Source organism: Oryx dammah, unplaced genomic scaffold (genome assembly GCF_014754425.2).
Source record: "Oryx dammah isolate SB20612 unplaced genomic scaffold, SCBI_Odam_1.1 HiC_scaffold_21, whole genome shotgun sequence".
NCBI lineage: Eukaryota > Metazoa > Chordata > Mammalia > Artiodactyla > Bovidae > Oryx > Oryx dammah.
Genome location: NW_024070205.1, coordinates 46,929,244 through 46,944,936, shown reverse-complemented (window position 1 = coordinate 46,944,936; position 15,693 = coordinate 46,929,244). Strand labels below are relative to the sequence as shown.

General features: G+C 36.0%; 1 protein-coding gene across 3 annotated transcripts in view; it reads left to right on the top strand.

Annotated features, from left to right (window-relative positions):
• Positions 1-15,693, top strand: part of AKT3 (AKT serine/threonine kinase 3) — a 279,685-nt gene that overhangs the window by 236,699 nt on the left and 27,293 nt on the right. For all 3 annotated transcript variants that reach the window (XR_005725001.1, XM_040263596.1, XM_040263595.1), the window contains one exon: positions 5,848-5,935. Coding sequence is in view for 2 of the 3 variants with exons in the window: in XM_040263596.1 (XP_040119530.1) it covers positions 5,848-5,935 (88 nt within the window). In the remaining variant the exon portion in view is untranslated. The remainder of the gene's footprint in view (positions 1-5,847; positions 5,936-15,693) is intronic.

Genomic DNA, 15,693 nt, shown 5'->3' with positions numbered 1-15,693 from the left:
ACAAAGAGGTACTTGGCTATAGGTAATCTTATAAACGGAGCTAGGATTTCTATTTTATCTACTTGAGTTTGGGGTCTAATATTTGCTTTAGGGCAGTGAATTTTTAACCCATCTTTTTCTGACTTCTCTTTCTGGTTTTCATGTCTCCTTTATTTTTTTATTGTCATTTCCCCACCATCCACCTTCACCCCACCCTCTGAGTACAGCCCATGGTAATTGTTGAATACACGTGAGGGGAATTTCTAGAATGTTAGTGGCCTGGTATGTAGGGCAACTCTTAAAGTTTTGTCTACCCAGAGGTTGACACTGTCTAAAGAGAAGATGTGCTATTTTAAACTATCTGTTTTTTCCTTTTTAAGGTACATAAGTCAAGCCCCTCCACTGCTACATTAAAACATTAGGAATGCAAGGATGAATAAGATGAATAATCTCTGCTCTAGGGATTCATAGAATAACGTGGGGTACAAAACATATTCACAGATGCTCAGGCTGAACTACAGACAAATGCTATTGAAATTATTAGCTATCTAGGGGATTGGAAAACTTGAGCTGGCTTATGAAGGGGTTGGAATTTGCAGTGATTTTCATGCAGAGAATTTTACATGTAAAGAACAGTTCGAATTACAGGTGAACATAGCATTTGAGAAGTTCATCAGCTGGAGCATAGAGTATGAATTGGGTGACATTGGGAGATGCTCATGTGTTAGATTCTAAGGACCTTATGCTTCTTAGAAAATATTTAATCTTTATTCAGAAGGAGATGAGAAGCCACTGAATTATTAATAGCAAGGGATGGTGTAATCAGATTTGTGTTATGAAAAGATAACTCAGGCAGCTTTGTCATGGATAGATTAGAACAGTGAAGGGCCAGGGGCAAGTAGGCAGAGTAATGAAGAATACATATGGAATTGTCCACATCAAGAGATGGAATCCATCCCAAAACAGTGGTAAATAGTGCTAAGTAGACTTAGTGAATGATTAAATGGAAATGATGAGAAAGTGGAAGGACTTTGGGATGCCTCTGAGGTTTCCAACTGGGATGACTAGTCTGGAGAATGGAGTTATTATTGACAGAGTGGGAGTACAGGCAAAGGAAGAGGCTTGATGGTGTGGATGTTGATACTAGTTTTGCTGTACTGAGTCTGAGGTTTCTGTAGGAAACCTAGATGTCAGGCAGGCAGCTGAAAAGAGTACCAGTGCTTACTAGAAACACAATAGCTGATTTCCTCCAGGTATATAGCCAGGAATGGGATTGCTGGGTCATACGATAGTTCTATTTTTAGTTTTTTAAGGAACCTCCATACTCTTCATAGGGAACCTCCCAATTTACACTCCTTCCAACAGTGTAGGGGGGTTCCCTTTTCTCTGCATCCTCTCCAGTATTTATTGTTTTAGATTTTTTGGTGATGGACATTCTGATCAGTGTGAGGTGATACATCATTGTAGTTTTTGATTTGCGTTTCTCTACTAAGTTATGTTGAGCACCCTTTCATCTGTTTGTTGGCCATCCATATGTCTGGAGAGAAGTCTGTTTCAGTCTTCTGCTAATTTTTTCACTGAGTTGGTTGGTTCATTGTTTTTCTATTGAGCTGCGTGAGTTGTTTGTATATTTTGGAGATTAATCCCTTGTCAGTTGCTTCCTTTGCAAATATTTTCTCCATTCTGAGGGTCTTTTTGTTTTGTTTATGGTTTCCTTTGCTGTGCAAAAGCTTTGAAGTTTAACTAAATCCCATTTGTTCATTTTTGTTTTTATTTTTGTTATTCTGAGGTGGGTCAGAAAAGATCTTGCTGCAATTTATGTCAGAGAATGTTCTGCCTATGTTTTCCTCTAAGAGTTTTATAGTGTCTGTGCTTACATTTAGGTCTTTAATCCATTTTGAGTTTATTTTTGTGTATGGTGTTAGAGAGTGTTCTAATTTCCTCCTTTTACATGTAGCTGTCCAGTTGTCCTATCCAAGGTGAGCTTATTTGCAAAGCAGAAATAAAGACACAGATGTAGGGAACAAACTTACGGATACCAAGGCAGGGTAGGGAGGTAAGATGAACTGGGAGATTGGGACTGACATATATACAATAGTATGTATAAAATGGATAACTAATGAGAACCTACTGTATAGCGCAGGGAACCCTACTCAATGCTCTGTGTGACCTAAATGAGAAAGAAATCAGAAAAGAGAAAACTAAGATCATGGCATCTGGTCCCATCACTTCTTGGCAAATAGATGGGGAAACGGTGGAAACAGTGGCTGACTTTATTTTTCTGGGCTCCAAAATCACTGCAGATGGTGACTGCAGCCATGTAATTAAAAGACACTTCCTTCTTGGAAGGAAAGTTATGACCAACCTAGACAACATAAGAAAAAGCAGAGACATTACTTTGCCAACAAAGGTCCGTCTAGTCAAGGCTATGGTTTTTCCATTAGTCATGTATGGATGTGAAAGTTGGACTATAAAGACAGCTGAGTGCCAAAGAATTGATGCTTTTGAACTGGGGTGTTGGAGAATTCTCTAGAGTGTCCCTTGGACTGCAAGAAGTTCCAACCAGTCCATCCTAAAGGAGATCAGTCCTAGGTGGTCATTGGAAGGACTGATGTTGAAACTGAAAGTCTTAATACTTTGGCCACCCGATGTGAAGAGCTGACTCATTTGGAAAGACCGTGATGCTGGGAAAGATTGAGGGCAGGAGGAGAAGGGGACAACAGAGGATGAGATGGTTGGATGGCATCACCAACCCAACGGACATGGATTGGGTGGACTCTGGGATTTGGTGATGGACAGGGAGGCCTGGCGTACTGTGGTTCATGGGGTCACAAAGAGTCGGACACAACTGAGCAGCTGAACTGAACTGAACTGAACTGATATGTATATATATAACTGATTGATTCTTCTGAACAGTAGAAACTAACACAGCATTGCAAAGCAACTATACTCCAGTAAAAATTAATTTTAAAAATCAGAAACACAGGAACTGAATATTTGGATTTGGGGTCCGTACATATCTAATAGCTGGAGCCATGACAATAGTGAAAAGAGTAGAATATAAAAAGAAGACACCCCAGGACAGTGACTTGGGAAATGTCAAAAATTTAGGAGGTAGAAAGAAGAGAAAGAGCCAACAAAGGACCCTGAAAAGTCTTTGGAAACATAATCGAAGATAGTATACCTCTTCATTATTCCTCTTCAGTTATTTAAATAGTGCTTCAGTTTTTCCGATACTCCTTACTGAATTGCTCTCAGTTCTATCAAAGAGTCAGCTCTCAGTTTGCTTTTATTTCTTATTCTTCATTACTTTGTGATTATTGTGTTAGTATCTCGCTTAACGTCCTATGCAAATTTTGTAGGAACATCATAACCTCATGTTGCATTCAGTAACACAAGGAAAATGTAAATCCCATGTTGCTTCTAGTCATGAAGAATCCATAATGGCAGAGGATTTTAGATTGGCTTTCTGATATGGGAATTTGGTATTCTTAGACAAAAATATCTTAATGTAAGTCATATTTTGATATTATTTTGAAGTCTTAAATTGTATATTAGGGAGTCATTGACATTGAAATTTTTGACAGTTTCACACTTTGAAGAAGCTTGTGTTAAAGAATCTCTACCAACTTCTAAAATGGCAGTCTAAGATTATATTCTTAGTCTTTGTATAGTATTCATGGCTGATACTTTAGTTATATATGTATTTGATAAATGTAGATTAAATGCTGGCTATGTCCAAAGCCAAATATTGCTTGAGAACTAAGGAGTGACATAAAAATGAATGACTGAAGCCAAATTAAAACCTTTTATTTCTAAAAGTGATTATAGTTTTCCATTTTAACTGCTACTTCACTCACCATCTTGTCTATATTTTAGGTTGAAAACAGTATTGAACTAAATAATAACATAGATATAAGAAAATACAATGAACTTCTGATTTTTCTTATGCATACTACTTTGATGCATACTTTGAAATATTAAATAGTTCTTTCAGAAGCAAGTATTTTGGTGTTTCTGCTTTTCTGGCTTCCTAAGCACAGGCTTAAAACACTTTTTGGATAATCTAGTACTGAACTCTCCCCTCAAATGAATTTGCATTCTACCAGGGGAGAGGCATACATAACTTGAAATAGAATGAAAAAGAATGAGGCCAGAAGTCCAGTGCTGAGTGTTAACTAAATATAGAGTTGCCAGTCTGAGTTCCAAATATGAACATAACTATTATGATCTGATCCAATCTAAAAGTTCCAGTCAGAGGTGTGATTTATTCTGTACGGATCTTAGCATAAAAGACCTGGATACAAAAAAAAAAAAAAAAAGACCTGGATACTGGGAACTATAGGATCATCACTACAGATATTCGGAAATCTGCTACTTGTTTTGTTTTTCCATTCTGACAGTGTGTCAGAGGATCCTGGATTCTTCCTAGTGATATATTCCTTATACCTAATAATAACCAGAATTCATTAAAATTGTAGAATTGCTTATTTTCTATGACATATTTGCTTTTCTTCCTACCCAGTGGTGTGTTGGGAGTTGACATGTAGCAGTTTAGAATAGCCAGTTGTTAAATATCAAGAATTTTGTGAGCTGGTTGTTGAAAACAACCATTATTAAAAATTAAATTATATGAACTTACAATTAAACCAGGAACATTAAAATCAAGGATAGAAAATACTCAAAACTCATCACTCTTTGATAATGTTGTTAAATTTTACTCTTCTCTGTACTTTTGAGGACACTTACGTATTTTGAGGTTGGAAATACTGTATAATGTTTTGCTTCTGCACATCTTCTGTTGATAAATCTAATAATACATATATGTATTATATATTTATAATTTCCCAAGATAGCTGATTATTAAGCATTTACCAGCATGTATCATTCCTAACAATGAGTAAAATCAAATAAAACTTGCTCTATCAAATTCAGATTTTAAAATAGATTTCCTTTGTTTTATTTTCCTCCTTGTTTCCCTGTCCTTTATTTCTCTCTTTTTCCTCTTTTCCTCCCATCTTACTTCCTCCTCTGTTATTTTCTGTTTCTCTCATCCTTTCTTCAGAGTGACTAGTATGTACTATATGAAACTGAGAAATCTAGAAAACACCTGAATTTCAGATTGTGTCAGGGATCAGTTGAATAAGAGTATCTTCAAAGATGGGGTGAGGGTATTTTTAAATTTTTAATTTATATTGAAACTTGTATAGCAGATTCCGTTACAGTGATATTTCGTATATTAACTTTCTCACTTCTCTGAAAATTCATTTGAAATATGAAAGCAATTTATTGGCTTCTGTTAGCAATGCTCTCTAAATTGTTTCTTCTAACCAGTTATGTAGTTTTTTCAGAATTTATGTTGACAGGGGTGCATTTTGACTAAAGTCATTCTAAAATAATTTTGGTTTGAGAATTGACAATAACTATTATTTATTGTGCTAGGTACTTGTTATTTCTAAATGCTTAGCAGTAAGCTACTGTAAGCAGTAAGATTAATCTTACTGTAATTAAGATTACTTAACAGTAATCTTCCATGCTGGTATTATTATTCCCACTATACACATGAGAAAACTGAGATTAAGTAAGTTTTCATTGTCATACACCTCATAAGTTCTAGAGCTGCTTGCCTAGCTCTGGTTTGTCTCCAAAACTTGTGCTTTTTTCAAATACCGTACTGTCCCAAGCCAAATTCTTATTAATAGTGTATTAGGAAAACTAGATCTTACAACAAAAGCTTTTTATTTTTATGGCTATTTATCACAAGAACTATTTACACACAGAAAGTTACATTTCACAAAAGCTTTGTAGTTATGCATTCAGCTTATGCAAATGTTCTATAATCATTTAATTTTATTTCTGTTCTCACAGCCTTGGTGGAGGACCAGATGATGCAAAAGAAATTATGAGACACAGTTTCTTTTCTGGAGTAAACTGGCAAGATGTGTATGATAAAAAGGTCGGTTATCTTCATGATATTGTATTTTTACTCTGTTATTTAATTGAATATTGAACTTCTTAGCACAAAACATTATTGATAGTTTTTACATCTGAAATGCATTTTGAAATTTTATTCAATGTGATGTTTTCTCTTTATTATCACAATAATTTGTTAGTTTACTTCTCATCATTTCATTGATTCAGAAAAAATAAAGGCACCAATGTTATGATTCTTCAGGAAAACTAGCAAAACAATCACAATTTTGAAACTTTGTCTCTATACCTTTCATTTTAAAGTGAATGCTTCATATTTATTTATACAGTTCCTTATTTTTAAAAGGAATTTAAAGCAGTTTAGTTTTAATATTTAACAAAATAATATGTTTATTTGTCTTCTTTGGGGCTTCTCTTTTACTTGAAATAGAACTTCAAGACTTACAAGATGGATGCTACAAATCATATAATTTTATTTTTACTCTAATCTGTACTTGTTTCTAATACTGCAGTGTTTACTTAAGTTTAGGAATAGGAAATTACTGTGTCTGTCTTATCTTTTAAATCTTTTCAATTTTATTTTTACTACTTCAGATACTGTTAGTACAGTCAGTGATTTTGATATTTTGATTTTCAAATGCTCACATGAAAATTTTACTGTGAAATTTTTATGTTATTCAGCATTTGCTTGTAATTCTTACCTAGTCAGTTTATGTACTCAGTCCTTCCATTTCAGTTTATTCTAGGTTTTCTTGTTTTTCTCTAAAATGTATTTATCAGAACATTTATGCAGTGTCTTAATTTTTGCCAAATACTCTTCTCTGTCAATCCCTAAAGCAAAGATAGAGTGATATCATAGAGTTACGAGGAAGTAAGACAGGCGCATCGTTTTTGTATTATGTTACAGTAATAGGGAAGGTGGTGACTTTAAGCATTTCTTATAACCAGGTGTTTAAAATAGAGGCACCATGTTATGGTACCTCTACTCAAACTTCAATTAAACTTACATTTCTTGAGTTCCTACTATGTATAAAGCACTAAGGTAAGTATTGGATCCTTCTCAAACCTTGTGAGAAGTTTGTGATCATTCTTAAGTAGCTCAGTGTTTATTAACTTCAGGCAGACAGTTATATATTTACTTTATAATACTGATGAAATTCTTTACGAGTGGCATCCATATATAGCCCCTAAAGCACCACTTGCTGTTTATCATGTGAGTGCACTGCAAAAGAACCTAGAAATAATATATGATCAAAGGTTTCCTTTGGCACAGAAAGTTATAAGCCACAACTAAATATTCCTTTGGTATATACTCTGTCCAAAGAGGACTCCACCACTACTAACAACAACCAAACAGAAAGAAAAATTTCCTTAAGAGCCTAAATGTGGGGCATTGGTATGGCACTGCTACCTTTAAAGAAGGGGTAAAATATGGATTTTCTTCAGTCCTATTCAAACTCAGATAGGCTAATAAGATTGGAGTTTGGCATCACCTAAGGGTGAACTCCGGGAGTTGGTGGTGGACAGGGAGGCCTGGCGTGCTGCGATTCATGGGGTCGCAAAGAGTCGGACACGATGAACAACTGAACTGAGCTAAACTAAAAGGAATGCACTGAGAACCCAGCCAGCACACAGTGAAGAAACAAGGCTTATCCTGTCTCTGCCCCATGGGCTCAGCATGCCCAGAGTGGAGGTACTGTTAAGATACCCAGGCAGCTCCCTTGTGAATGAAACTGGAGAAGCCAGCAAGAAGGGCAGTACAAGGAGCTGCCGAAACATAGCTTTAGATGATGCATGTGAAGAAAGGAATTTAAATTGTTAGAGCTTAGATTAGAATAGTTGCTGCTTAACTTGCGCAAAAATGTTAAGTATCCTGCATAAAGAACACAACTGCAAAAATCACAGTTTCTACTTATTGACACTTGCTGCAGGTTTACTCGAGGGTGTGGGTGGTATCCTGGCTGTCCCATGGCTCTGATGTTTTCAGCCGTCTTCATACACCTGAAGAAGAACAATGTCATAGCAGCATGCTTAAATTTTGACACTCTTTCTAAAAGGTGGTGGAAATATGATTGGGTTTATTTGGGTTTGTATTGTATTACAACAAACAAGGAATTAATTATAGGAATGCTAATACAGTAGCTATTTTCATGAATTTACCTGTGTTTTCAAACATTTTTGAGGGGTCTTATATCTTTAAAATGCATAACTTATTCTTCATCTCTAAGGTCAGGTGTTTTTCAGTTTTCCTAATGTGCTTTGGGAGAATTGCTGTTTTGATACATTTATGACATGATTGCTGGCTATCTCCCTATTGCTGTGTATCACGGTAAACTCTCCAGATGAAGGTGTGTGTGAAGATGGTGGTACGTTTAGCGGCAGGGCTTCCCCAGCGGCTCAGTGGTAAGGAATCCGCCCGCCAGTGCAGGAGCGGCAGGAGACGCGGATTTGAGCTCTGGGTTGGGAAGATCCTCTGGAGGAAGAAACGGCGCTCCGTGCCAGTGTTCTTGCCTGGAGAATCCCCTGACCAGGGGAGCCTGGCAGGCTGCAGTCCTGGGGGTCACAAAGAGTCAGACAGGACTGAGCGCCTGAGCATGAGCACCGTTAGGGGAAAGTGAAACCTCTTCCTAGGGAAAGCCAAAAATGAATCAGTCTTCCCTGTGAGGGGCGTCATGTGCCACCGTAGATAACTCAGTGCTGGAAGGTGGGGGTACTCAGCCTAGGTCTGCTGCTTCTCTCTTGTGTGGAAATGGACAAGTTGTTTTACACCCACAGGAAATTATGATCTTTGAAGTGTCTTCAGGCTTTCAGATTCTCTGGTAGGATGTTTTATATGAATTTATCTAGGTAAATTTCTATAGGTTTTATACTCAGTTTGTCAACTTTATACAAAAAAGTCTGCTGGGAGTTTTCTGTGAGACTGTGTTCAATTTATAGAAGAATTTGGGGAGGATTGGCATTTATTTAGGCCTTCTTTAATTACTCTCAGTAATGTTTCATAATTTTCAGTGTTTAGTTCTTATTCATATTTTGTTAAATTTATCCATAAGTATTTCATGTCTTCTGATGTGAATGATACTTTAAAATTTTATTTTCATATTGTTTGCTACCAGTAGAAATAGGATTGATTTTTGTATGTGGATCTTGTATCCTACAAGCTATTAGTTTTAGTAGTTTTTTTGTACATGATGTAGGGTTATCTAAATAGATGACCATATTTTATATAAATAAAAAGCTTTACTTCATTTTCAATCTGTATGTATTTTATTTCTTTTCCTTTATTATATTGGCTAGGACCTTTCTACAATGTGGAATAGAAATGATGAGAGTTAACATCCTGGTTTTGTTTCTAAGGAGAGAAAACATTGTTTCTAGGGAGAAAACACTGTTTACCATTAAATATGACGTTAATCACATCTAACACTGAAATATTCATTATTAAATACCATTCTCCAGTAAAAAGAATCAAAGTTATTTGGAGAAGTAGTTGATCTCACAGCTGGGATGGGGAAGGTAAAAGAAGAGCCCAAGGAATTTTGTGGTGCCAGAAAGTAAAAAAAAAAAAAAAAACAAGGAAGGTAGATGGAAAGGTTCATGTTAATAGAACACAGGAACCAACCTTAAGTAATTTCCAGTGGTGAAAGCTGGAACACTTTCAGTGGCAAATATTGTATGTGACCCAAAGAATGAGATACATGTCCATTAGTCTATACTGCAAAATTAGTGATTGAACAAATAGATAAAATATTGAGAAGAGACAGGTCTTCATTAAAATAGTAGTAGTATTGTTGCTCAGTCATGACTGACTCTTTGAGACCTCGTGGACTATATCCTGCCAAGCTCCTCTATCCATGGGATTCTCCAGGCAAGAATACTGGAGTGGGTTGCCATTCTCTTCTCCAGGGGGTCTTCCTGACCCAGGGATTGAACCCAAGTCTCCCACATTGCAGGCAGATTCTTTGTCACCTGAGACACCAGGGAAGCCCCATCTTCATTATAGGTGAATTCGAATTAATAAAGGTAGAAGGAATCAGGGAAATAGAAAATGATCATTAAAAACCCCAGAATAAAAATTGCTGTATGCAATTCACCAATGAATGCTAAAATTAGTGGGTAAAAGTAAAGAAACAGAATATTTGTATGTCCACATATCTCTCTTAAAATATATATTTACAAAGATTTAAAAGAGTAATTTTAGAGTTAAAAAAAAACAAACCTTGGCAAACATTGCAAAATCCTTGTAACCCATGATATGATAACATGAGAAGGCTGTATCACTTTTGTAGTATTCTTCAAAATGAATAACCTCAGTATGATCATGAGAAAACCTGAAGAAACCTGCATGGAGAGATATATACCTCAAAATAATTGGTCAGATAGGTTTAAAGGTTTCAGCTTCATGAAACGCAAAGAATGATTGTGGAGCTTTCACAAACTGAAGAGACTAAGGTGGCATGACTAAATGTCGTATGGAATTCTAGATTGGATCTTGGAATAGAAAAGGGCCCTAAGTGGAAAAACTGGTGAAATCTAAATAAAGTTGGTAGCTGAGGAAAAGTGAAAGTGTTAGTTGCTAAGTCATGTCCAACCCTATGCGACCCCATGGACTGTACCTGCCAGGCTCCTCGGTCCATGGAATTCTCCAAGCAAGAATACTGGAGTGAGTAACCATTCCCTTCTCCAAGGCATCCTCTGATCCAGGGTCAAACCTTGAGTCTCCTGCATTACAGGCAGATTCTTTAGTGTCTGAGGCTCCAGGGAAGTTTTGCTTAATTTATTTTTATCTCTTTCTGAAGTATATGTGCTACAGTCTTTGAAGAGTGGCTACAGTAATACCTGTCTCATCTACATCCCTCACTGAATCATCTCCCTCATCTCTACCTGTTCCCTGGGTGTAACAGGTATTGTCTGCTTCCTCCTTGTTATCATCAATCAGCTCAGGACGAAATTCATACATTTCACAACCACTGAAAACTAGTGCCTACCCTGTTTTGAAGTCTTTCTTTCCATTTCTTGCTCAAGTTTCTCCATCTTTTCTTGTTTTTTCCTTCCATATAAGGAAAGATTCTGGACTTATTTTGGCAGTATTTGGACCTAGGGCAAAACACTCTATTAGATCTTTTAATGACATTTTCTGTTCATTCTTTTCTTTTTAAAAAGAGAAGCAACACAGTATAAATCCAGAAGGAAATGTGTCATGATGCGTGCAGATATCTGCCCCTCCATGGCATACCCAAAGCCAGCCGTGTTTGTTGTTCTAGTAGTTCAAGAAAGTATTTGCACACTCAATTTTGGAGTTTTTCTTTTCGGCCTTATTGTGCTTCTTACTCACTGCTTGTGGTTTATTCTCTCCAGTATATTTTTCAAGTTCTTCACTGCTTCCATCATATTTTCTCACTGCAGTCAAGTCAAGAGGGAGCTTACACTTACCTCCCTTTGTGCTCCACCCGTGCATGTACCACAGATTCACAATCTGTACCTTTACTTAGTTTTTGAGCAGCAACTACAGGTTTGAATAGCTCATTTAGCTCTTGTAATTCTTACTGCTTGTCATCCAGTAATCTTTTTCTACTCCACCTTTTGGCTTCTCTAAGTCTTAGCAGGTTTGGGGGAGGCGGAAGGTGGATTATGGAGAGAGCTGGCACCAGATGGGGTCTGTAACCATGGTAGGAGGAGAAAGAGGAACACACAAGCTTAATCACTGCGCCATACTTTGACTTTTTCCTTATTCATTAGATAATATATGTCTTCTAATGGAATGTGCAGCCCATTTTAATTTAATTCAATTATTAACATAGTTGGGTTTAAATCTGCCATCTTGCAATTTTATTCCTTTTTTATCTACCTTCTTGTGAATATTTTTGTTTTGATTTTATCTTAGCTATTGTCTCATTAGCTATTCTCCTTTGTTTTTTTGTTGTGAAGTTGTTTTAGAGTTTTCTGTGTATATCACTTACCACACTGTGCCTTCAGTTAATATTATATATCACTTTGAATAGCATATTTCTGTTTCCTCTTCCATTCTTCACTTTCATATATTCTACTTTCACATATTATAAGCCATCACAATATATCATAATTCTGTTTAGCTTTAGACAATTATATTTTAATGTGCTAACAATGCTTTATATTTACTACTAGTAGCATTCTCCATTGCCTTATGGAGATCCATGCTTCCATCTGGTATCTTTTTCTTTGTGTGGTGAAATAGTATTAAAGTTACACTGGCACTTTTCATGACTGAATCATGACTTCCTATTTTCTGATTGAAAAATTCAGCATGAAGAATTTGGTGATTCATGGCAGTTATGCCACTGTTAGTGATTGTTGTTGTTTTCTTAAGTAAGGTAAGGTTAGACAAGTACAACATGAATACTCAACAGAGAAAAGAAAGAGGCTAAACCGATGCATCTAGTTAGCTTCATATTGACGTTTTCCTTATTGTACTCAAATGGTAGTCCAGTCTAAGACTTCAGATCAGAGAAAAACGAGCCACAAATATCTACCAAATGTTCTGACAGTTTAACTTTAAAATTACTCTCTTCTGTTGATTGTGAGGCATTGCACTGAGGATATAAAAGAACACAGACAGCTGTCAAAACCATGTTAGTTATGATATGAAATGCAAATGGTTGAAGCTTTAAAACCCTCAAGTAGGTTAAAAACAAAATGTAACTAGATGTTCTGTATAAGAATCGCAGCTAAAACAAAATTACACAGAATAAATGGATAAAATAAGAGGATAAACAGAGGTGTAACAGTCAAATGTCACAAAAAGTGAACAGACAGTAGTAATTTTGAGCTCAGTGGAGTTCAACATATAAATATTAAATGTAAGAAATCATTTTTGGCACGATGAGCAATAGTATAATCTTCAATGTAAAAATTGCACCAAATAGGCTTTGTATACACAAAACACTATTATAAATGCCAGAAGGCCTGATAGAACACAATTTCTTTTTAATGTGGCAGAGGTTCATCAATTTTCTTGATCTTTTCAAAAAGGCAGCTTGTGATTTTCTCTGTCAGTTTTCAATTTTAAAAATTATGGATTTCTACTCTCATTTTTATTTATTTTCTTATTATTTCCGATTTTATTTGCTCTTCTATTTCTGGCTTCCTAAACCGGAAGCATAGATGATTGCTTTTAGAGCTTTCTTTTTGAATGTGTGATTCAGCGCTGTGAGTTGTCCTATGTAGGCTATTTTTTATGCATCCCACAAACTTTGATGAGTTGTATTTATTTTTATTTACTTTAAAATATATTTAAAATTTTCTTGAAATGTCTTATTTGACCCATGTGTTATTTGGAACTATATTATTTGATATTTGCTGCTGCTGCCGCTAAGTCACTTAAGTCGTGTCCGACTCTGTGCGACCCTGTAGACGGTAGCCCACCAGGCTCCTCTGTCCCTGGGATTCTCCAGGCAAGAACACTGGAGTGGGCTGCCATTTCCTTCTCCAGTGCATGAAAGTGAAGTCGCTCAGTTGTGCCCATCTCTTTGCGACCCCATGAACTGCAGCCTACCAGGCTCCTCCGTCCATGGGATTTTCCAGGCAAGAGTACTGGAGTGGGTTGCCATTGCCTTCTCCGATTTGATCTCTATTTGGAATTTTTCCAGATGTATTTATCTTACTGATTGCCAGTTTAATTTTTTTGTGGTCTGAGAGCATACCTTTGTATGATTTCTGTTCTTTTAAATTTAAGATGTGTTTTATGACCTGGAATATGGTTTCTCTTGGTAAATGTTCTGTGAGCTTAAGTAGAATATGTATTCTGCCATTGTTGGAGGAGGTAGTCTATAAATATCAACTCGATCCAGCTGGCTGATGGTGCTTTTAAGTCCTTACTAATTTTCCACCTTCTAAATCTGTCAATTACTGATAAAGGGATGTTAAAAATCTCCAACTATCATAGTGAATTAAATCTATTTCTCCTTACAGTTCTATCAGTTTTTGGCTATTGTATTTCGAAACTCTCTTGTTAGATGCATACACATTAAGCATTGTTGTCTTTCTGGAGAATTAACCCCTTTGTTATTATGTAATGTTTCTTTTTGTATGATAACTTTCAATCCTCTAAGGTCGGGCTCTGTCTGAAATTAATATGGCTATTCCAGGTTTCTTTTGATAAGGTGTTACCATGGTTTCACCATACTTTTTTTTTAACCTACAATTAATACAGTCTTAGATCACATTAGTTTTTTTTTTTAATCGAAGTATAGTTGATTTACAATATCCTGTTAGTATTGGGTGTATAGCACAGCGATTCAGTTGTACGTATATGTATATTTTTCTTTGTATTCAGATTCTCTTCCCTTATAGGTTATTACAAGATACGGTGTATAGTTCCCTGTGCTCTACAGTAGATCCTTCTTGGTTATCTGTTTTATATATAATAGTGTGTATGTTAATACCAACCTCATAATTTATCTCTCTCCTACTGCTTCTCCCCTTTGGTAACTGTAAGTTTGTTTTCTATGCCTGTGAGTCTTCTTTCTGTTTGGAAATAAGTTCATTTGTATCTTTTTTTAGGTTTTTCATATAAGCGATACCATTTGATATTTATCTTTCACTGTCCAGCTTGTTTCACTTAGTGTGATAATCTCTAGGTCCGTCTATGTTGCTGCAAATGGCATTATTTTATGTCTGAGCAATGTTCTGTTGTATATATGTATGCTACATCTTTTTTGTCCATTCCTCTGTCAGTGGACATGCAGGTTGCTTCCATATCTTGAATATTGTAAATAGTGATGCTGTGAAAAGTGGAGTGCGTGTACCTTTTTAGACTCTGATTTTCCCCAGATACATGCCCAGGAGTGGGATTGTAGAATCATATGTAGTTCTATTTTTAGTTTTCAAGAAACCTCCATACTGTTCTGCACAGTGGTTGTACCATTTTACATCCCTGCCAACAGTGAGGGAGGGTTCCTTCCCCCCCTCCACCCCATATCCTCTCTAGCATTTATTATTTGTAGACTTTTGATGATGGCCATTCTGATCAATGTGAGGTGATACCTCATTGTGGTTTTGAGTCAGATTTCTCTAATAATTAGCAGTGTTGAGCGTCTTTTCATGTGGCTTTTGGCCATTTGTATGTCTTCCTTGGACAGTCACATGTAAAGGAATGAAATTAGAACATTCTCTAATTCTATATACAGAAATAAACTCAGAATTATTAGAGACCTAAATGTAAGACCAAATGATCTGTAATATGGTGCCTAGCACTAATTTTGGAATACTGTTCTTGCTTCAAGTATTTCTTCTGCGCCTTCCTGTCCCTCCTCTTCTCTTAGTCCCATTACATGTACATTACATCTTTTATAGTTGTCTCAGAATGCTTGGATATTCTGTTCTTTTTTATTCTTGTTTCTCTTTGTATTTCAGTTTTGAAAGTTTCTATTAACATTTCTTCAAGCTCACCAATTATTTCCTTGACTATGTTCTGACTATTGGTGAACCTATCAAAGACAAAGGTATTTTGTGGTGGTGTTTTTGATTGCTAGCATTTCCTTTGATTCCTTTCTTAGAGATTCCATTTATCTACTTATATTACTCATCTATTCTTGCTCGTAGTTCACTTTTTTACTAAAGCCTTTAGTATAATAATCATAGCTGCTTCAAATTCCTGGTCTCATAATTCCAACATCTATCTCTCTCTCTGTCATATCTGAGGCTTGCTTTGTATCTTGAAAATATACATTTTTATCCCTTTAGTATGTCTTGTAATTTTTTTGTTGAAAGTCAGACATTGTACTGAGTAAAAGAAATTGAGGAAATTGA